The sequence below is a fragment of the Channa argus genome, chromosome 22, assembly GCF_033026475.1.
Source record: "Channa argus isolate prfri chromosome 22, Channa argus male v1.0, whole genome shotgun sequence".
Taxonomy (NCBI): Eukaryota; Metazoa; Chordata; class Actinopteri; order Anabantiformes; family Channidae; genus Channa; species Channa argus.
In genome coordinates this window covers 6,176,319-6,200,996 of record NC_090218.1, presented here as the reverse complement: position 1 = coordinate 6,200,996, position 24,678 = coordinate 6,176,319, and the positions used below count along the sequence as shown (strand labels likewise).

Genomic DNA, 24,678 nt, shown 5'->3' with positions numbered 1-24,678 from the left:
AAAACCAGCCCAGGTCACTATTGTGTGGTTAACAGAATGCAAAGTGTGTCAGAGTCAAAGGTGGCTACTCTTTAAAGTAGCCACCTTTGCCTCTACTTTAACTAAATTTAAAACATAATGCACCTTCTTTTAGTTTTTTATTGCTTAATACATGTGCATTATGTCTTTCTTTAAAGCTTTGGTGTTGTTAGTGTAGGAAATAAACACAGAGAGGCATAATTTGATCATATTCAGAGAGAATGTATTTTTGTAAGCGTTAGTTGCCTTGTTTTTCTATTTCTACATATGTAAAATAAAAAAACGTGGCATGCGAATGTAAAGGGTTTGAAAATATTAAATGAAGCAGACATCTCAGTTACATAGTAAAATAATGTTAAAGTAAGAATAGAAACTATTAGATAAAAAGCCAGTGCTGCAGATACTGTGTAAAAATAACAGCGACAATAAAGACAAATACTTTTATCTTAAGATTTTTTTAATCACTCCTTCCTTGTTGAACATTTTTAGAGGCCAAAAGGCAAACAACACTTTTTTAAAAAACTAAAACAAGGATAATTTAAAAAAGCGGTAGTCACACAGTTAAAATAAATGCAAACACATCCAGCCCCATCTCCTTTTCTCATCCCCTCATTTTACAAACAAAATAACAAAAATTAAATGAACCTGTCTCATGTACTCAACGAACATGGAGTGTACACACAACCATACTTGAAGTCGTGAGACGTGAGCACTTACTAAAAAAACATAAAAACAACTCTGATCTGTGTATATTTAAATAAGACTGTATGGAGATATGGAAGCGTGTTATAAACACAGTTCTATGTAATCAAAGTCAAACCTTTTGGCTAAAATGTCATTAAATTAAAGTTAAAAGCAACTTCCCTCACCTTTTCCCGGTTTCACAACTGGTGTGTTGAAAGAAGAAAACTAAATATCACCCTTTTGTTTGGTTGCCATTTAGATGAATCACTGGCTGTCCCTCCATTACCTCGGTCAGATATGCTGTTATCTCGCTCGTGGGAAAATTTGGACACCAGTCAGAGACGACAGATCTGTGATCACAAGCCAGTCATTTGGATGACTGGGACGAGGTTCAGCTGGCCAATTTGCGGATGTTACTAAGGAGTCTCCTGCTGTATTCCCTGTGGTTGAGTGGCTGGACTTCGAGTACAGTTACCTTCACGCGACTCTCATCCTGAGGAGAGAAGAAAAATAGTATTGATTGTAAGCACAGCAAGATCTGGTGGAGACATTTCCATCCTCTCCAGCCAGCAACTTTCAAGAGTGCTCTAATAATGAATTAAATTCAACAGGCTTGATAAGTGACGGGGCTTAATTGTAGTTATACTCCAAGCTCAAGTCTGTGTAAAGTTGGCTGTGTAATGGAGGATGCTGGTTCTGTCGGAGGATTAAACCGCCTGTCCGCTGTTATTGGCACCAGCTTACTCTTACAACTCAGTGGTCTCAAATCCTTTACCCTAATGAAACCCGTAGGTCTGCCTCCACTGACAAATACTTTTCTTGTTTTTCATTTATACCACAGATGAGAAACCCATTTCATACTGATATGATGTGATTGTCAGTATACTTCTGAAGGCACTACAGTCCAACGATGTACTGTGTATCAATCTCATAAGGGCAACTGAAATCTGTGCAACCAGCTGTAAAGCCAAGTAGATTTCAGAGTGCAGTTTATTATTAGCTCTTTTGGTGAGCATGTTTTGTCATCTCTGAAAGTATCTTTGAGCTATTTTTAAACCTACAAATCTTTTAGTAGTTGACTTTAAAGAGATATTGTATTTCTGACTGCACACCTGGGAAATTCAGGAACATTTTCTGCTGCTAAGACTGATGGAAAGCGTAGGCCATCATGTTTTTAATATGTAAATGTCTATGTGTATTGTTCAGTTCTTGTTTAATGTCTGAGAACACGGGTACAGCCAAGGATGGGGTTCCAATACAGAACGTGTCTGTTGAGTCCAAATCCTTTTGAATCCCTTATCATTTTTTTTTTCAGGGAGTTTTTGAGAAATTAAAACATCTGTTAGTTTCGCTGTTGTTTTATTTGCTTTGGGGAAGTGCAGCTATGCTTTAGAGCATTTAAGCTGCTTCACTGTGTTTACTGAGGGTCACTGAGGCATCACTCCATCTATTTTTTCCCTCTCTTTTTTCCTTTTCTTTCTCAGTCATTTAAGAGACAAATAAGGTAAAATTAGACTGATTGAATTAAACATTAATGAAGTTACTGGAAGGTTTGATAAAATATTAATTTCACCATGGAGTTCAATGAATACACATATTTTGACAACTCAGACTGGATTCAAAATGGAGGTTACAACCCCATTCCAAAAAAAGTTGGGAAGATGTGACAGAATTCAATTATTTACAAATCTCAACAAGCCATATTTTATTCACAATAGAACATAAACAAAATATAAGATGTTGAAACAGACATTTTACCATTCAAACCACCCTCATCCACCATAGAAAATATTAGCTCATCTTGAATTTGATGGCAGTAACACCTCTCAAAAAAGTTGGAAAAAGGGCAACAAAAGGCTGAAAAAGTAACTGCCACAAATCAAAAACAAATGGAGGAACATTTGACACCTAATTAGGTAATTTTGGCAACAGGTCAGTAACATCACTGCATATAAAAGGAACATTTCAGAGAGGCAGAGGCTCTCGAATGTAAAGATAGACAGAGGTTCACCAATCTGAGACAAACTGCTTCTAAAGGGGATGCTTCTTCTTTACGAATACAATTTTAGAGATTGGTGAAAACATTCGCCAGCTCCTCCCCCCAAATATTACAGATAGATCGTCATGTACAACAGTGCTAGAATCATTAATAGGACCCCAATCCCTCTAAGAGTGCGTTTTACCCATAGCTCTTGCTAGGCTTGTCTTTTAGACCCTGTCCTGTTCAAATTGCCTAAAGATATTTTACCCCTAATAGTCACGTTCATATTAGATTTGATCAATCTATCTTTAGAAACGGGCTATATACCAAAGGCCTATAAAATTGCTGTAATCAAACTTCTACTTAAAAAAAACTTGTCTTGATCCTGGTCCTTCTCTTGGCGTCAGATAATGGACCTGTGTCTATATCCCTTTACTAGACCTTAGTGCTGCATTTTACACCATTGACCACAACATTTTATTACAAAGACTAAAACATGGATTTGAGATTTTGAAAGGAACCGCACTGCATTGGTTTAAATCTTATTTGTCAGACAGATTCCAATTTCGTCATGTTAATGTTGAATGTTCTATCTTCATAAAAGTTAGTTATGGAGATCCACAGGGCTCTGTGTTAGGACCAGTACTTTTTACTCTGTATATGTCACCTCTAAGCAACATTATTAGGAAACATTCCACAAACTTCCACAGCTATGCAGATGATACCCAGCTATATTTATCTGTGAAACCAGAAGATAACAATATAGATAGTTTAGATGGCATAACTCTGGTCTCCAGTACTGCTGTGAGGAACCTTGGAGTTGTCGTTGACCAGGATTTCTCCTTTACCTCGCCTATAAAACAAATAAAACAGCCTTCTTCCACCTATGGAACATTGGCAAAATTAGGAGCATCCTGTCTAAAGTGATGCTGAAAAACTAGTCTGATCTCAGAATGCAGACCTACTTGTAGTTCCCAGAGTTTCCAAAAGTAGAATGGGAGGCAGAGCCTTTAGCTATCAAGCCCCTCTTCTGTGGTACCAATCAAGATTTGGGTGGCAGACACCCTCTCTACTTTTAAGACGAGGCTTAAAACCTTCCTTTTTGATAAAGCTTATAGTTAAAGCTGTTCAGCCAACTGGAACTAGCTCTTAGTCATGATGCTATTATGTTATGCTATTATTATGGTATTATTATTATTGTGTGATGTGGCTTGAGATACTTGTTGTGAATTGGCACTATATAAATAAAGTTGAATGGAATTTTATAACAACATAGGCTCCCATCCATACAACGTCTCTTTCAGGAAAGGCCTTGCAAATGTCAGCAAGACAATGCTAAATCGCAGGCTGCATCCATCACAAGAGCATGGCTTCGCAGGTCTGGTACTGAACTGGCCTGCCTGAAGTCCAGACCTTTCACCAATAAAAAACCTTTGGTGCATCATAAAACAAACAAAAAAAATCCAGCAACAAAAGCCCAGGAGTATTGAGCAGCTAGAATCATGCATCAGACAAGAATGAGGCAACATTCCTCTACTAAACCTCCAGCCACTGGTCACTTCCCAGACATTTACAGACAGTTTTTAAAAAAAGAGGGGATGCCATACAATCATCCTTTTCCAACTTTTTTGATATGTGTTGGTGGCATCAAACTGAAAATGAGCTAATATTTTTCATGAAATGCTAAAATTTCTCAGTTTCAACATCTGATATGTTTGTGTTCTAATGTGAATAAAATTTAAGATTTGCAAACATTGCATTGTGTTTTGATATACTTTTACACATCTTAGCAACCTATTTGGAATTGAGTTTTTATATCTTGATGTCAAACACATATCTCTGTAGAAACAGATTATGAATTCAAGCGTTTTGTAACAAATGTGGAAAAGTTACCCACATAAAGTCAGACTCGTAACACACTCCAGCAAAACTTTTCAACAGGACTAGCCAACATGATTTTACTGATTAAACATTTGAACCATCTCTAGCTCTGGAACTATGCTATTTACAGGATGATCATTTTAGTTTTTTAATTACTAAGTAGTGAGAACATTTTATTTATTACACAATATAGACTCATAGGCAATATGTGCTGATATCAAGGCATATGGAAATTATTATAAATGCACACACACACACAATTCAGTGGTAATCAATCTAAATGATTTCTAGTAACTGCCACCATCAGCAAGTTACTTTTCAGTTTATATATCACATCATAAAGCAGAATTTTCTCATTAAGACATAAAGCCAAAAACTAATTACCATTATAATCACACTCACTATAAGGATTAATCCCCAGACAATTCATTAATCAATTAGCTATTCAGCCAGCATAACAAGCATCATGGACTTAACATTTGCCCATTATCTCACATGTGATGCAACACCTCTTTTGTGTTTTCAATTTGCATCCACCTGAGGATAACAGGAAAATTAAACAATATGGGGAGCCATCAAACAAAGGTTCTACTTGACAAAAGGTGACAACTTATTTAAAAATAATGATCTCCCAACAAATGGGGAACTGTAAAAAAGGAGGCTTGGTAATTTAATGTGTGTAGACTAATATTCTAATCACATCTGGAGAAAACAATTACTCAGTGGCCTAACATTCACCCCTGTTCTCTAACACTGTTTCAAATGGTGGGGTTATTCCCTGAAGAATTGAACAACACAGCTTCTAGATGCAGACACACTGACAAAACATGCACACAGCGTGTGTGCGTGTGCGTGCACATGTTTTGCAGTGATGTGTGTTGAAAAAAAAAAACATGAATTAATGATAAACTGTACTAAAACCGCAGAACACTAAAAGTCCTTGTGGAGAAAATTGGATAATGAAGGTGTGAATAATACTCAGTGATAGTGAATAAAATTTCTATCAAATTACAACCATAACTTCTAGTCATGCCAGTAACGTGGCTTTGTGGATGGCGGTGTCTGTTGGTCAGTCGACCCCTTTGACACAGGCTGAACTATCCCAACTACTGCAGAGGATAACTTCTCATGACTGAATTTTCACGTAGCTCCATCATCATATTACAATTTACACTGATCCAGTAACAAGATGGACTGCCACAAAATGTTGTAAATACAGTACACACACACACACACACACACACTTATGATATTTGTGGTGTAGCATTAAATGTTTTAACAACTATTTTCCAACTACTTTGCACTGCATGAAATTTGATTAATTCATGTCCCTGGCCCACTATGAATTTACTTTGGTGAACGTCATCAGCCTCAGCTATACTTTAGTGTCAATAATCAAATGTATGGATGGCATAATTATGAATATGTTAGTCTGTTGATGTTAGCAAGTAACTCAAAGCATTACCTAAAGACAGCTTCAAGGGGGAGCTGAAGTGGCTACAGACTTGTTACATACTGTATATTTAACTACATCTTTTATATTCATCTAATCAAATATGAAATTTGGTATTTGGTCACTAAACTTGACATTACAAATGCTAGAGAAAACACAGAAAGCATTGATTAACAATACAGCACTTCTAACATCACCAACTACTTACTATCTGACTCAATTTACATATTTCTCTCCACCAAAACTTGAAGGGCTTCTTGAGATGTATCGTGCGGGACTACCTTATTGTTAAGTGTCTATTAATTTGTCCACATATAGAAATATCATGTAAATATTTATGTAAAACCTTTGGAAATTACTTGGACAGCTTTTTTGGATGTTGGATGTTTTATTATTTACACAGAATTGGTTCACCTTCAGCCATATAAGACAATTCTCCGACCTTTTTGCATTGAAAGGAGCTGACTGTGATGTTGCGACGCCTACTAAGTGGTCTGTTGATGATAAAGGAAGTGTGTTGAGTGTGTGTGTGGCTTTCAATGGCCTGTCTGTCAACATAAGATAGAAAAAACTGGACCCCTTGACACTAATGTATTCACTGAGACAAAATCAATTTACTTACTTCAGACAGAGAAATGCACTTGCACTGTCTCTCTCTCTCTCTCTCTCCCTCTCTCTCTCTCACACACACACCCACCCCACCACCCTTGTGCAGATGGGTGTGTTTATTCCTCTACATACAGTACATTACTAATACTGTAGTGTATCAGAGATATCATGGAAAACCATTCAGCCTGCAATAGATTTAAAGACTCATCAGGATTGTGCATCTAGGTAATGGCTGGAAATCGGATACACCTTTCTTAAATTCTAAGTGTTCCTATAATTGGATTGTCCTTTAAACAAATGCAAATTAGATGTTTATGTGAAAAATGCTGTGCTCAGTAAATCCAATCTTGTGGGCCAAATCTGATCTTCACCATCATCTGAATTCTATTAGCTCCACCTGTAGCAGAGTGAAATGGCCTCTGCTAAACTGCAGCACGAGTGTCTGATGTGGAGCATGAAAACATGATAGAACGTTAAAAGGAAATTTTATTTAAATACAATTTAATTTGGAAAAAGATTGCTTGCAGCACAAAGGAAGACAAAACATTTTTTACATTTAGCATTTACCGTTATATTAAGAAACTTCAGTTCTATTTATATTATGTATACAATGTATAGTTTACATACTATAAACTCTACTATATAAAAAGAAATGTATAAAATTTAAAACATTTTCGTTTTACTTTGCCTACAGGTTTTGGACACAGCTATGTATTGTATTTGTTATCGCTTCTCCCATCCAATATAATACAAACTTGAGTTAACGTAGATGAGAAATTCAAACAGAAATTAAAAATATGATCCTAAGCACAGTTGTGTCCTTGTTATGGAAAATGAGGAAGCACATATTTTGTAACTCTATTCATCTTGTTAAGACATTTTATTACATTGTTCTATTTTTATGAAAACACTGTGGTACATGTCGGATCTTTGTGTCTTGTGTCACACTAACAAGTCTACAGGAAAGAAATGAGCACTGAAAAAGTGCATTGCAGACTCTCTGCTCTGTGCTCGTCTTTGTGAATAATAAACTTTGACTACCACTGAAAATAAATACTCACATATTGATGAGCTTTGTTTAGAGGACCATCAGGTGGAGACTTCATTAAATTTAGTACTGGAATAATGATGCACAAATTTTACATTTAATTTATTTTTTTTTACCGTCCAACAAGATAAAATACAAACATTATTCCATTTTTAACAGGGAACTAAAGACTTACATTTGTAATTTTGTAACTGTTAACATTGCCTTGTGATCTATGATTAACAGGTGACTTCCTCCAAATGAATGGTTAAAAGTTTGTGATTTATATATTTATTATCACTGTGATTTAGGCCGGTCCAAGCCCGGTAGAAATTGGGGAGGGTTGCGTCAGGACATTTGGCGTAATAAATGTGCCAAATCAACATGCGGACAAAAATCTGCTGTGGTGACCCTGAACTCACAGGACAAGCCCCCACCCAAAAAAGAACTGGGAAATTAATTAGTTAATTAAGGCACAACACCGTGGTAGCAAAAGTACAGTATATGTATCTGTTAATGCTAGAGAGGCTTCAAGCTTCGTATTAGTTGATCAGTAGCAGTGGTGTGAAATTTACTGCAGTCAATCATAGTTTCAAAAATGGAGACTCTTCTCTTCACTGTGTGTGTAATAGATAACTTGGTGGTGGTGACAATTTTGCCTGCACGTTGTGTAATCCTTCATTGAAAGTCTTCTCAAGAATGGCTAATGAACTACTACGGCAAACTTCCCTTTTGTTTCCTTGAGGTCAGGACACAGAGCAGTCAGAGCTAATCCTACATCTCAATCATTCCATTCAGACATTCAGTGTGTGCCCCCAGTAGCAAATTACACTCTGAATAATTACGCTAATTAGGCATAGACAGACAATAGCTAAATGCTAATTAGTGCCTAATTAAGAGAAATGAATCCACAGCTGTATTTGTTTTCTGTTATCCAAAGTGCATTGGCTACGTAACAACCCCCTTGTCACTATGATACTAATTGAAATGATTTTGGATTCATGTTGTGTGACAGTGTTGTGGTTATATTGCATTTTGCGCATCTTGCATTTTGGCTTTACATGTTTGGAACCACAGTTCAGCTCACGATAATAACTAATGACAAGTCTGGTCGTTAGAAAGTCATGTACGGCATGCAGCTAATTAATTAATAATTACAGGCACCAAAATGAATCTTGCGTTAACACCAGGGGATATAAATTTGTATTCTGTTTATGTATAAAAACTTCCATTTCATTTGTCATACTTACTGTCAAATTTTCAATCAAGCGGTGTTATTTTTATGGTATTCACCATATGGAAAATTTCCCTAATACTCCTTTATAATCACTAATACTAAACTCTTCCTGAAGGTTACTAGTGATACTTAAATACAAGCCTAAACACTTAATTTCATCTAACCATGTTGTAACCACAATACATTTTCAAAACTTAACCTGACTGGAAGCTGTAGCAATACTTTGTTCGTACAAAAAAAAATATGTACTATAATTTTTAAGGGCTTTCAAATGTGGCCACTGCTTTTACACACTCACACAGAGAGAGCTTGGATCTATATAATGTAGCTTTTTTGATTTGGAAGTCGACCTTAAATTAGACCATTCACTGTTTTTACAACAATAAAACCTGTTTACATTCCTGATTATTTTGAAAGACTATTTTTCTAGAACCACTATTAGTGTCCGGAAAGAAATAAAAATGCCTGCTGGTGTATTTGTTTAGAATAGTGATAAGACAGCTGTTTGTAAGAAACACGCACTAGTCAATCAGGGCTGAGTATTTCTGCAAGGCAGAGATCATTGAAGAAATTCTTGCAGCTTGCAGGACAATGATGAGCCCCATTGTGTGTCATTATATTCAGTACTTTTATTCCCAGGAAGCTAAACTGCATTGCATTCTATCAAATTCTGTTGTGCTTCTGTTTATTGCTACTTACGTTGTATGTCTCCAGCTTGACTCTGTTTTTAAAGATGTGAGTTGTGAAGTTGACTTTCTGGAAGACTTCATCAAATGCAGCCTCATCCTCAGAAACACACAAAACAAGCAGCATTAGAAGTTAGATTTCACACAACATACTGAAAGACAAAAGCTTAGCAAAAGTGGGTCCGTGCATAGGTGTTTGTATGGTCTCACTGTGTCTCTAAGCTGTCCCAGTGTATCTGCATCGTGACCTAGCAAGGCCTCTGCTGTCTCCTGGAAGCACGTCACCCATTGGTTATCCCCAAAGTCTGCTAAGTTTGCCTGTGAGTCAGACAAACAGACATGACACGATGCAAGACATGATTTATGTGTTTATGTTTGAGTGTTACCTCAAAGTCAGAATCACTGAATGAGCATCTCACAGGCACTAATGGTGTGCACTTACAGAAAGAAGCAGTCTGTATTTAAAGTTGGGGAACTCTCTGTTACACTTTTCACAGCGGTACAGTCCGTTCTGCTGGTCAATGACTTTCTTGTTGCAGTCTGCAGATGGACAGGCCTGGTACAGACAATTCTCCTTACGGATGTACAGCACCGTTGCCACACAGCTGAAATAGACCGCCTGAAAGGAGAGAACAACAATGGGAGAGGAAGAAATCTAATTATGGGGCTAGAGCAGCAAGATCAATAAAAACTACAAAATCACATCAAACTGCTGCAATCTGAGTGTCTACGAGGCTGCAGTTAATTTGGAACTGCTGCCCTCTTTTACAATATTGTGCTGAGGAGAAATCTAACCTGCAAAGCAAATAACATACTGGAAAAATCTACCTAACCAAATGAATCATTTAATTACAGAAAATGTTTGTGCTGCACTTATACATGTTATTCTATACCTACTCAAACCTGGTTGCTCCTGGATAGAGAATGTGAAACTGACTGTTGGGAAATTCCACGCTACCTTAACCCTAATCCTAATAAGACATATTTCAAGAGTTTTGCATCACATGTATCAGTCTTAAAACAGGAAATGCAACAGTGAAGTCACTCTATTAATGATGAAGGAAAAGATTGTGATTCACCAGTCGAAACTCTGAATCATAATTAAAGTCGCCGAAAATGTGATAGATTGAAAGATTACAGGGCAACTGCTTTAGGTGGAAGGAAGCAATAATAGATGAAGAGCCAGATGACCAGTGGGAGCACCCTCACTCGAGTGTGCCATTTGTAGCTGTGGCTGATGTTAATATTAAGAAAACTGTAGCTGACCTTGTGACTGCCTTGTTTAATTAAAGTTTCAGAAGATCAATCTTGATTAAAACTGTTTTCTGTTACATTTTTAACATGACAGAAGTACAACTCATTAAAACATAATTCATATTGATTCACTATACAGACACAAAACTGCTTCTCACTCCACGCTTTATGTGTAAGGTCACATGTGTGACTACCCCACAAATGACTGAGACCGAGCCCTGTTGCGGTTTACATTTAATAAACAATATTGTTTTTTTTACCAAGCACATTTGCTTAGAGACTGACCTGTGAAATATAAACAGGTGTCCATTTAGTGAATTAAAAAAAGAAATTTTTATGTCTGCCAGGAGAATAGGTCTGAGCATATTAAAAAGTGTGGCGTTTCAAAGCAGCAGTCTTGAAAGGTGTACGATGAATGGGCCGGAACAAAACACTTCATCAAAGTGTTTGTTATGTAGGAGGTTGCATCTTGGTAGATGAACAAGATGCCAGGTGGTTCAGGCCATAAGAGCACAATGAGTAATCACTAATCCACAGAGTATGAGTTCAAAATCACAACACAGTTGTTGGGTGCAAAGACCAACTTCAGAATACACAAAACTTTAAACTCTTTCCTGTTTGGGTACAACAGCAAATTATCTGAAATGGAAGAGACCAACACACTTTACCAACATTGAAACAACCCCCAAATGCCCAAATGAACACTGAAACAGGTTTTACACATTGTAACAACTGCTTATCTTAATACAGGTCTAAGAAAACTTTTCCAAAAGATGCTTCCAAAGGCCCCACTCTGTGAAAATCATAAGCAAGTAATAACATATATAAGACAATATATAAGACAATAAAAAGCTAACCATTACGCCATTGTCATTGCAATGTCACTGTCTCATCATACACTGCGACCTGTGTCTTTTAGATGAGTGAGAGACATCTTCAACTCAAACGTCTCAACGTAGGATCTTCAGTGACTGTCAGAAATGTGGGGGTCATAACCGATGACAAACTGAGCTTTACTGACCAAATCTCTCTGGTATGCAAATTTGCCCTTTACAACATCAGAGAGATCAGACCCTACCTTTCTGAATGTGCAACTCAACTCATTGTTCACAAGCGTGCAAGAGCAAATCTCTCGCAATGATTCAAAATGCAGCAGCACATTTAATTTTTGATCAGTCAAAATGGACACACGTCACATTACTCTTGGATTTCAGTTCCAGCCTACATCAGATTCAAAGCTCTGATTCTCATCTACAGAGTGGTCCACATAACCGGATCTTCCTACCTGAACTCCCTCATCCAGACAGTACTGTCTACAATCCCTCCTGCCCACTGCTCTTTGCTAAAGCATGGCATCTAGTAGTCCCTTCACTACACAGCAAAATATCCCAAGCAAAGCTCTTCAGCTCAGTGATCCCACAACGGTGGAACAAGCTACCAAAGCCTGCATCCTCAGCAGCCTCACTTCCAAACTTCAAAAGCTGTTAAAAAGGGGGACTCTTCCACAACTTCCTATGCACTTGAACTATTTAAAACTTAACTATTAAAAAGTTCCTATCTGACCTGTCTTGCACTTGCATCTCACAAAAAGGAAATTTTTCTTCTCATAGCACTTTGCTTTGATGTCTTCTCCTTGTCTTAGATTTTTTGCTTGCTTTGTACCTCACTTATAAGTCTCCTTGGATAAAGCATCTGCCAAATGACTAAATGTAAATGAAAAATTAAAGATAAAACTGGCAAATAACCACCTTAGAGAGTTATAGGCCTAGCCCTGGTCAGTATTCTGTATTGGGTATTGGGAGTGTACTTGCTGCATAATCTTGAACTGTATATGTCTACCACTGACACCAAGTTTAGTTTTAAGCAAAAACACATTTTAGACATATACAATCGTTAAACTTCAACAGTTTTATTTAGGCTTCTAAGGCTTTCGACTGCATAAATATAAAATATATATAAAAAATGACAGCAGATTGTGCCCCCTTTTATACCGTGTGTGTGTGTGTGTGTGTGTCTCAAAGGACAGTATAAACAGGAAGAATGATTAAAGCATGTAAAACCTTCTTTATTCATACGGGCACCTACAGTAACAGTTGCTGTAAGACACTAAAAAAGCAAACCGGTCCTTTAGAAGATACTTCAAAGGATGACTAGATGGTAATGGTTTTACCATTACAGAACTACTTGTCATAAAATGCTGACACCTGACAGCACCTTCGAACTGCTCTCTGTTCTCATCCAAATTGCATTAATATTCTTCTGGAATTCTCTTGTATTATAACAATTTTAAAAGCACAGATTCATTAAACTAAAGACATTTAAATAGAAGTAAATAAGAAAACAAACAAATGTAAAAAGCAAAGGGGGGAGCTAAGGTGTTCCTTTTAGTGCAGGCAGAACACTCTTCACTAGTTTTAAGATCGCAAATAATTTGTTTAGGGTGAAAATGGAAACATTAAATAAAATAAAAATAAACTCAGATCAAAATTGGCATCAGCGGTAAAACTGGTGCCAACAAGTCAGTCCAGCTGGTAGATGCACGCTGTTTACACATCTCTATTTGACTTCCAAACAATCTTGGAACAGTTTAAAAAGAGAGCAGTGGGAGTTTGAGAATTCTATGCATAATAGATGTGAGATGAGACGAATCTCTCTCTCCCTCGCTAATACATAAATTGTGCTAATGTACACACACACACACACGCACACACACACGACTAACATGCAAGGTTATATGCAAAGACCCAAACTTACACATTTGCAATACAAATGCAATGAGCTTTCAGTTATAAATTTAAATTAAACAGTACACAGTCAAACAGAATCAAATTAAAATTCAGTGATGTTGCAGTAATTTAAACAGATATTAGCACCTAAGGCGGGAGAACTCACACTGGTAAAATCAACAGCTAAAACAGAAAAAAAAATGCTAATTCTTAGGGGGGAAAAGGCTATTCTCTCATCCTTGTTGAAAAGCGCTGAATTCAATTTCCATAAATATAAATATAAAGAATGCACACAGCAGGCGAACTGTGTCTCACTGGGAAGAGGTACACATATGTACACACCTGCACGCAAGCACACACGAGTATAAACAGACACAAAAGTACAAGCACAAGGCGATAAATGTGGCATGCACTGACTCATAAGAAACTACAGAAAAATCCTTTCTCCTAGGTTCACCCAAGGGTATTTCTTTTACCAGGAGAGCAGGTTTTAAACAAGATCCTGGAATTACAGCCAGAATTTAAAATTAAATGCTTTAAAATGCATTCTTAACAACAACAAATGCAACATGCTAGAGCTGGGCCAGACTCATTACTAATGTTGGCCTGAATGAGTCTATCAAAGACTCTCTCTAGGATACTGGCCAAATTCACACACACTTACTGGGCATTGCTGTTCCATCGTTACACAGCCCACACGTTCGGTAAAATGTTCAGTAAGATCAGTAAATGTTATAAGCCCGGTGTGTTCTCTGCATCCCTCGTGAGGTGATTGATGCTGTCCTCTGTCCCCATGACCTTTACAGATACTGTCAGTCAGACTTAGAGTTCTCTGACACTTTCTTCCCGCTAGCCAACACTGACTCACACAGCCTCATAATCTGTCCACCCATCCATCTACCCAGGCCACACAGCAGAAACCCCTCCAAAACACTTACTAAGGAGGGTTTTTAATTAGGAGAATTTCTCCCGTTAGCAACAGCGCTCTCCTCCTCAACACTCCACTCCCATGTTTCCGCCCGCGTGCCTGCCTCATCACATTTTAGAGACTTCGGCAGATTGGAGCACTGCAAGGCTAAAGAGGTGGGAAGTCATTGGGTGGTGAGAATGGTAGAAGGGTGGACATGGTCGGAAGACAAGGACATGATGTTTTTCTATGGGTTATGCAGAAGCCATGTATAGAGGTCAGCAGGATCTGGACCATAGAAATCCCATCACAACTAGACCAATCCAAATAACTCACCTTGCATTTGCCATAATCCCTTCCCTCTCCTTCTGTGTTTTTCTCCCTCTCCCTTGAAATTCCAGTGTGTACACAAAAGCCTTGGGGCAAAGTCTTAACCTTAAGCAAGCTGAGGATAACCTAGAAGCAGCATGACAAACATTGCTCACAGACACACAAGCGAAAACTTGTGCAGCCTCACCTAAAGATTCATACAGATGTGCATGCTTGCTTCCATGTATGCTCACACATGCAAACATGCGCACACACCTCACTATACTGGTAAGAACACTCATTGACATACTGTTCTCTCTAACCCGTTATAATAACCATAACTAAGTGCCTAACCCTAACCTTTACTCAAATAGCCCTTTGAAGGTTTTGAGGGACCTGGAAAATGCCCTCACAACAATTGTATTAATACAAACTTTGACCATATAAGGAAATAAAGACAAACACTCACACACCATTCTGAAAATAGTTTTCATTCTTATCACACAAAATCCGTGTGTCACCTTCTGGCACCTAAATGCAATTAAAATTTGTATGTGGAAGGGCAACCAAGTGAAAATGTACTTCACATAACTGACGTAGCTTCACATGCCAACATTAATGCTTGTCCCAAAACCACAACACACACACAGACACACACACACAGCTACATTAATTAGAAATGGCTTTTGCGCACACGCACACAAACACACACAGTCTCATACTTTTATGGAGGCAAACAGATAGAATGTCAAATTAGACTGCTTCAAACTACTTATGATTTGGATTTCATTATTATAACCAAAGGAGGGGAAAAGAGGAGATGACAAAGAAAATGGGGTAAAAAAAAACAACTTTTTTTTAAACACATTCTCACCTTTAAACCTATTCCCCATATCTGCCAGTTAACTGTTCCTATCTGTAAGCTTTTTCTCAATACCACTTTTCACTTCTCTCTCTTGGCCACCACACTGTTTACTTCTATACCCGTTTCTTTCTTTCCTTCAATGCCGATTTGTAAGTGACAATAAAGTTTAAGTGGCTCTGTCTGGCTTTTCTACGCATCTCTCACAGTTCCACAGTCTCAGCAGCTCCACTTTCCCTTTTACAACATCATGCCCCGTAGGCTTCCTTGATGTCCATAACACATAATTTGAAATCATTATTTGAAATGACAGGGATCTTGAAACCATCCTTAAGTGTTTTCTAATTAAACGTGAGGGATAGGGGGGAACTAGTCAGAGATAATAGTTAATTAGATACAAAGTTTATGAGTGGCACATACTGCTTATATGCACTCTACTTTTAGCTGAAAGCATGATAATTCTGTGTGATGACATTTCTCAAAATGGCACCCGCTTAGATTTATGAGCTCTCACAAGCAGCATGCGGCAGTTCAGTCAGTGCAGCTAATATGTAAGCATTGCTATCTCCCTCCCGCAGCTAAAACAAGAGAACCATGACTCTAATCCATGAAGTCATAGCAAGGTACAGCCTAGAGCTGCTCTATTTACAATGAATGGAAGACTGACTGTGGATTCTGTTTGTCTAAATGCTTCATTTAAATGAGACTGAGTCCGTTTAGCTGTTCGCAGAAAATGATATATGATAGTTTAAATCCTTCAGTAGAATCTCTGTGGTTGTACAACAGAGCCAAAACAAACAAAAAGCCAACAAACCAAATAAAATCCAATTTGTCATTTAACATATTAAATATATTCCAGCATGCTTTATAGCAATTTTGACTTAGTGATAGGAGATACAGTTTACAATGCATACAATGTGTACGAACACTAAGGAGAAAACGAACCACAGTGATCGGGCAGCAAGAGCATGTAAGTGAAAGAAGTAAAGAAATAATGAAGTCAAAACCAACATGATGCATTTTCTTGTTTTAATGAGTTAACAGGACCAAGCCACCTCATTTTTAAAACAAAGTCCACCTAAGGTCAGAAAGAAATTAAATTAACACAAAGTGCCTTATAAAGGTCTAAATAAGTCTCTTTCACCCGCAGATTTTTAAAATTCAGACTGTTGTGGATCAGCTGCATGTGTCTTTCCTTTCTCTCCCCTGTGCTGTCACTTTGCTGCGACATACACACACACACACACACACACACACACGTACAAACGCACACAGAAGAAAAGTCAGAAAGCAGCATTTTCTGTCACTATACAGTTATAATCTGCGTGCCAGGCTTCTAAAATAAGTCAAATGTGGAGGAGAAATCAGGTTATTTTTGTGCGGCATGTTTACGCTGATTTCTCATAACCAGGTTTCTTAAGTGTGTTTAAAAACTGTTCACCAAATTCCAGAGAATGTTGATTTCTCTGAGCAGTCAATGAGTAGGTTTGCATATTCATAAATGTTTGGTCTGATCTGATAAGACAGTAGAATCATCCGGTAGAAAGGACAGGAGAAGCTGTGTGTCGACAGCATAGAAATAATAGAGAGGTGTAATAATGATTTTTGTAATAGCTGGGATAAGTGTGTGTGTGCAACTGCTTGAAGGAGAGTGGAGGAGAGGGGATCCAGAGAACAAGTGGTAGTGATGTGCTGTTAGATGATGTTAGTAAAATAGTTATTTGTATATAAAATAGGACAAATTCCCAAGATTTCAATTTCAGGTTTTCCAGCTGTGAAGATTTGCTGCTTTTCTCACCCATTATTTTATTTTTATAGTAGAAATACTGTAAAATTATTTAGTACTACTATTGGTATTTAGTATATATATTTAGTATATACAAATCAAATGTAAGCATTTACACGGTAAAAGTGCATTCTGATCAGAAAGACACTCTTTGGGCTGCGGGGAATTATTACATGCGTTTATGACCATTTTTTGACAGTGTAAAAACCAAACAATTAGCCAGGAAAATACACAGAAATTACTAAGAAAGCTACTACCAATATCCATTTTGAATATTTAACATGCAAATTAGAAAAACATATTTTATTTGTAATGCTTTCTAGTCATGGAGACAATTGTAGGTTATTCTGGACTAATTTTGAGACTTCTACCCTTTCTTTAAATGCCTGACTTTAATTCAGCCACCCATTCTAATGTAAGCTCTCCAATATGTAAACATGTGTGCATCGCACCTTCTCTTCTTGTCCCATGTGTTCATTCTTAATGTCGCTCAGCGTTTTCCAGTTCACTGTTGCTCCGCTGCCCACAGACCTCGTTTCTGTCAGGGATTGGCTGTCGACTGCATAGCCTTCCTGGTCATACCTGGACATTAAATTACACAGCACAAAGAAAGGTATGTACAAACATGCTCGTACACCAAACACACATACATATTGTTGACATTTAATATGACATTTTGTGTGTAGGAAGATGGAGAGAAAGAAGAGAGAGAAAGGTGATTTTGTTGATAAAAATCAAAAACACCAACAGATCATACATGAGAACACATCTAATGATCCCTGAACACTGAGGTGATTAAACTACACAAAATACAACATTACTGTTAGTTATCTTTGCAGAAGTGAATTTATCTTGTAGAAAGGAGGATGTGATAGCAAGTGTGTTTCTCTATACGGATGTGTTACATTAGCACTTTGGTTTTTCCGGTAAAGATACTGTGCTGTATCCCACACTTAGGGTGTCTTCCATTATCCAAAGAAACCACCTTCAGCTTTGACTGTGCTTTTCCCTTAATCATTTATTCAATACAGCTACTACATCTGTATACTGCAATCTCTTTTATGAGACATACCGTACAGCTGTCTATCATGGACCAATGCATCAGTAGAAAACAGTAGATTTCCATATTTTCCTGAAAATATATGTGGTAAATTCACAGAGAAAAAAACAAGAGAAAACCCACGTTTTTTCTTGTCTACCACTATTATTCATTTATCTACCTTTTTATTATTGCTTTTGAAATTTTATCTCATCATCATGACTGTGTAGTCTAATTGTGGAGAACAATGTACGCAATGCATCATCTAAGTTCATCAATTTCCTTCAATTATGCAAGCAAATCAGAGCACCACATTACTACAAAAACTACATTGAACCATGATCTCGAATCAGATACTCTTTGTCTTTGCAAAGCACAGACCTAAATATTAAAAAGGAGTAGAAAACACTGCTCCGTGTCATCTGTTCATAGCTGTCAGCCTGAAAACTGGAAAGAGGACCAAACAGCAGAAGGGATCAGAAGAAAAAGCCAGGGATTAGGGAAGAATTGATAGATGAATGAAAGGAATGAGGGGTTCTCTTTTTTTTTGTTATTTAGTCCTCTGAATGTCAGGATGAGATGGTGCATTGAGCAGAGACTAATAACACCAAGATTAAAGCTGGAGCAATGGAGCTCCCACACACACACACACACACACACACACACACACACACACACACAGAGAGAGAGGTCTGTATTGGCCGTAACTAATACAACACACACACAAATTGCCAAAGCAATTGTCCATGGTGCAATTAAACAACATTATAAAGCAGAAATTAATGAGTAAAAGAGTGAAGAAAACAATGCCCACAGGTACCAACAAACATGCCCCTTTATTTTTGATATTCACACTTTGAAGCTATGAGTTTGTGGTTTGATGCAATTTTTTTGCCTAAGAATAGCTTTCCGTGTAACGCACAGGCAATCATAAGCACGCTGAAATATTGCTAGGTACACAGCAGAATTAAAAAAGATGGGGAAAAAAGCATTTATATTTCAGCGGTGGCCAGACTTGGGAACAGACTAATGAGTGAGTGAGTCATAATTTAAAATCCCTGCAGAAACTACAAATAGGAATACAGTTTGATGTGCTTTACGGTATGCCAATCTTTCTGTGCACATTCAGTAGTAGTTAAAATACCAAAAATATCTGCATTTATGCTTTTCTGTTATTCCCTCTATCCAATTCTGTCCACATCCTGTCTAAAGTTCCACTGGGACCTAAGAGGGGCATGCCATCAGCCCCCTGACACGTAATTTGTGTGTGTGTGTGTGTGTGTGTGTGTGTGTGTGTGTGTGTGTGTACACATTCAGCTGGAAGTTTTTTGGTGCACCTGGTAAAAATGATTTAAGTGTTTATAAATGGTGCTTGTGGTAAATGTCTGTGTGCACTGTAAATGACAGCATGACCAAACTATATATACACATCAATAGAATGATGCTTAAAAGTTTGTGAACCCTTCAAACTTATATTACTGCATATGCGCTGGGACACGTCAAGCCAACACTTGGCCATAAGTGACCATCTAGAGCGCTCTAGACCCCTGTTGTGTGGATAAGCCAAAAGTCTGTTGAAGGAATGTTCTGTGATGAAAGAGATGAAAGTAGAACTTCTTTGCGTAAGAGAGAACAGTTGTTTGACAACAAGCGAACACTGTATTTCAGCATAGTAGCACTATCCCACCTGTAAAGCATGGTAATAGCAGCATCATGATGCTTTGCTGCCTCTGGACCAGGACAGTTGAACATCATTAACAGAGCTTTGAATTCAGAATTGTACAATCACATTCTAGAGAAACAGATGAGATGTAATGCTTTGAAACAGCCAAGTCAAAGTTCTAAACTTAATCCAATATAAATGCACAAAAAGACCTGAAGCAGGCTGTTAATGCAAGGAACATGCCAAACAACATCCCTGAGTTGAAGCTTTCCTGAGGAATGGGCTAAATCCCCTTAAGTTGATGTGCAGGGCTGATAAACAGTTACTGGAAACACTTGAATTTACAAACTTTGGAGTGCCATTACAAACCATGCATTCGTGTATGCATCAGTGTGACTTACCAAGCTCTCAGTCTAAAGGCCTCTGGTATATCTGGGTTGACCATTATTGTTGAGCTGAACAAAGCAGAGAGAGACCTGCCCCCAAAATCAGACAAGCGAGCTCCTTTGATGGCAACTACAGGCTGCCTAGAACCATCAAACTTCTCTGCCTGAAAAAAAAAAAAGAAAAAAGAGTGAAACACTGTAATTAATAAGAAAAAGATGTAAAAAAGAAAAAGTTGCATTTTTGTTTTAAATATGTGCCTGCAGCTTGAAAAGACCAGACACTAATATGTGGTGTTGCTTGCTTTAATAATTGGACAACCTACAAGTTAATTTGAAAGTCATTTTTGAGTTTTGGCAAAGAGGAGGGATTAGCACTTGCAGATTGAATGAGCTTAGAGAAGAATAGTATCATTTCATGCACATTCAAGACTTACTTAGCCTTTCGTCTCAAATCAGGGGCTCTAGTCCAAAATACTCCTGAAGGTCACAGGCATGATTTGACCAATACGCATTTTATAGCACAGAAAACACAATCAAACAGCTCTATAGGCAAAAGCACACGTAGCTATGCATACATGCAGATATAACACAAAATATAAAGTATTTAACAACAGTGTTTTTATGTTATAACACAAACCCACTGCTGGATATAGTAGGAGAGCAAGAGGAAATGAGAGAGAGAGAGAGAGAGAGAGAGAGAGAGAGAGAGAGAGAGAGATTATAGTTATTACCTCCTCTCCCCACAGTGTGACTGTCACTACTTTTCCTGTTGTGTCTATTAGGTTGAGGGCCCTCTTGGAGACTTCTCTGTTAGTCTTCGTGGTGATACAGGATACATCCTCCGCACTCTTACAAACTCCAATCACATCTGCAGTCACAAAGTAATGTCACATTTTTATCTATAGACGGCTTATAACAACAAATATACTTACAAAGAGTTAAGAGCAAGGAAGCAATATTGGTTTATACAAAGAGTGGGTTTTAAAAAGTCTCTACATGGTATAAAGTCTAAAAATGCCTCCTGGATATTTTTTACATAATGTGAAGTGATGTTACATCATAAGCAGTAAAGATCCAGCACAGCAAAAAGTCAACACCCCTCTGAGATTGCCAGGCCACAGCACTGACACAAATGTCATAACAGGCCAGCTAAAACTCAGACCCACATTACAAATCACAACAAACACTGTATATTCATTATATGCATTCTTCATTCATGCTCAAGGCCTAAACACTTAATTCAGGACAACTGCATAGCAAGAAGGTAAATATGCTGGAATACCATAACTAATTCAGAAAATCAAAACAACTCAATTAATTTATACAGCAAATATTGCACAACAAATGATTGTCATGAAGTTACTGAAAACCAAAAAATTAGAATGCTGATCAGGACCATGACTACATTAGGCTGACTAACTTGTAAAATTTAGATTTCAGGCAAAAATTACTATGTGCCTTAAAACTGCTATTTTTCTCCTAGTGAGCACAAACTATGGGCAAGCCAGGCACAGAAAACAAGCTAAAAACAAATGATATAGTATTTCCATTTCTACTCCGTGTATTGTTTATAGAGGAATTTCAGCAAGGTCTGAGTTATGGCTTCATCACAAAACAAGCAGAGAACTGTATATTCAAGAGACCCATTACCATAAAGTGAAATTGCTTTTATGAAAAAAAAAAAAAAAAAGACTCTTCAATGCTGCCATTGGTTTGGTCAATTGACAGAACATCATTTCTACAAAGAAAATGCCTAAATAAAAGCCTAAATGAAATAAAAATTATACAACTGGCAAAAACAGTAAAACAAAGAATTATTTTACATCAACATAGTATATAATACACATTGAACGACTACAAATGTTCCTTCATAATCAGATGTAACAAATGGCCAAGGAGTGTATTAAAAGAAAGTTATAGTAAAATAATAATAGTCTCTTTGGCTTTGTACCCTACTCCATTCTCTCTGGATTCCCTCTGATCAGCATTTGTATTCTTTCAGGTCTAATTTTAGCCCATTCTTAATGGCATAATTGTTCCATGTCCGTAAGATAGTTTGGGTATATGTCATGCACGGCCTTCTTACAATGTATCCACAGGTTTTTTAATATTTAAGTTTCGAGACAGGCAATATTAAAACATTCACCTAGTTCCTTTTAAACTAGTTATGAGCTGACTTTGCTTTGCGTTTTGGATCATTGTCTTGAAAGAACCACTGCATCAAAGTTTTTTCCTCAATATATACCTGCAAATTATGATCAAATAATTCAACTTTGGTCTCATCAGACCACATAATCTTGTTCCAAAACTCATTTACTTTGTTTTCCCATGCTCCTCAGCATGCGCCAAGCATGCTTCCTTATGTCTAGAAGTAAGCAATGACTTCTTCACAGCTGGTACTGGTTTCCGTAAACACTTTTAAATATTTTTATATCCCTCTCCAGCTTTATGAATGTTTACCAATTTCATTTTGAGGTCTGCTGAAAGCCGTTTTCCTGATCCCATTGTTTTTTATTTCTCTCAGCAAACTACTTGGGGCTGCCTCTGACAGTGCAAGCGTAAATTAACACACCGGGTGCCATTAATCAAGCATTACATGGTGACAATCTTTTTTTAAAGATCATATACCTTTACCTGGAGGGTTAATCAAGGGGGGTGGAAACTTTTGCATTGATAACTTATATTCTGTAACTGTAAGTTTCTTAAACAATCCTTGACAATTTTTGTTACATCTGATAATGAAAGAACTTTTATTTTAACACTGCCTGCTGAACAGTGGACTAGTATAAAACAGGCAGCTGGTCCATGTTTCTGTCTATACTACATAGCACTACTAGTGGTCAAAGAGGCCACTGGGCACCTTTAAATGGATTATCTTAATTGATCACATTTGTGGGAGTTAATTTTATGTCAATCATCTCATGGTTTCAGGATTAGTGCCAAGGAATTAAATAAAATAGACTGGACAGAATTATAATAATACAGACTTTGCAAACCAGCCACCTCGAACCTCATCGTCCTGCTACCTCTGCTACCCTTTTCCTAAACTCTTCCTCTCTCTGCTCCAACTCCACACTCTCAGCCCTCCTTAATTCCATTATGACTGAGACAGTGTCATCCACCTCTGAACTCCATTATCACCACAGGAACAGGCTGACAGTTCTCATTACCATGTTATAATCCCCTATTTAACAAAGGAGCAGAGAGAGACAGAGTGGAGAGAGAATGAATGGAGAGACAACAGATGACACACAGGACATGAAAAGCTACCCGTCTGCGACCAACGCAAACACAATCCTCCAGGTAAACTATTGCTCATAGTTTACAACAACATAATCATGCACTATTCCTGCTCTAAATGCAAACCCACATGAATGGTCCTATCAGCAGGTTACAGAATGTGGTTTACTTTTCTTTGCAGCCATTACAACCAGTAATGTGCGCTCAACTATTCAGTGGGTGCTAATATATGTGTGTGATGGCTTTCTGTGTGTTCTACTGACCTACCTACGAAAGTTAGTTCAGCAGTGATTTCCCCCCAGACAACTCCCCTTCTCGTGGATTATGGTAAATGGCTGTTTATATATTTACAATATTGCTTCTGATTTACCCATTCATACACACACCGATGGTGGTGGCTGCCATGGAAGGTGCTCATGAGACCCACTGGTGCCCAGGGACTGGGAATCGAACCACTGACCACTTTTGATGTGTCTTATGAATTCAGCATGCACACCACGATCAGTCTTTATAAATTACATTCTTACTGCCACAGCTATAAAAACATCAATATCACAACTTTGTGTTGCCTTGAATTATCTGGGTTGACTGAGACTTTATAAATAGATGATTGTGCTGCTGACCCATGTTTCAATAACTAAGTTCATTTTAAAACACGCAGTACACCAGTTAATAAACTTGGTCCATTTTTTACAATGTTTTAGAATGATTTCACACAGGAAAAAATAAATAAATAATAACAATACAAGTCTCACTGATTAAATGAATCTGGGGCAGGAACGTGGATGTAAACAGGAAGAAGAAACTGTTCTGTACTGGTGAATATTCCAATGAGTAACATTTTTACTGCAACATTAAATAACTACACAATTCGCAATTCACAATTCGATGACATTTATTTGTATTTAATTGTGAGACAAGCAACTAAAA

General features: G+C 37.5%; 1 protein-coding gene across 1 annotated transcript in view; it reads right to left on the bottom strand.

Moving 5' to 3' along the window:
* Nucleotides 1-457: 457 nt before the first annotated feature.
* The window catches only part of LOC137107914 (replication protein A 70 kDa DNA-binding subunit-like), a 40,116-nt gene continuing 15,895 nt past the window's right edge, over nucleotides 458-24,678 (bottom strand). The window contains exons 11-17 of the mRNA XM_067492060.1: nucleotides 21,240-21,376; nucleotides 20,524-20,672; nucleotides 17,873-18,002; nucleotides 10,019-10,195; nucleotides 9,787-9,894; nucleotides 9,590-9,676; nucleotides 458-1,195 (exon numbers count right to left, since the gene is read on the bottom strand). Of these exons, the coding sequence (XP_067348161.1) occupies nucleotides 1,094-1,195; nucleotides 9,590-9,676; nucleotides 9,787-9,894; nucleotides 10,019-10,195; nucleotides 17,873-18,002; nucleotides 20,524-20,672; nucleotides 21,240-21,376 (890 nt within the window). The 3' untranslated portion in view covers nucleotides 458-1,093. The remainder of the gene's footprint in view (nucleotides 1,196-9,589; nucleotides 9,677-9,786; nucleotides 9,895-10,018; nucleotides 10,196-17,872; nucleotides 18,003-20,523; nucleotides 20,673-21,239; nucleotides 21,377-24,678) is intronic.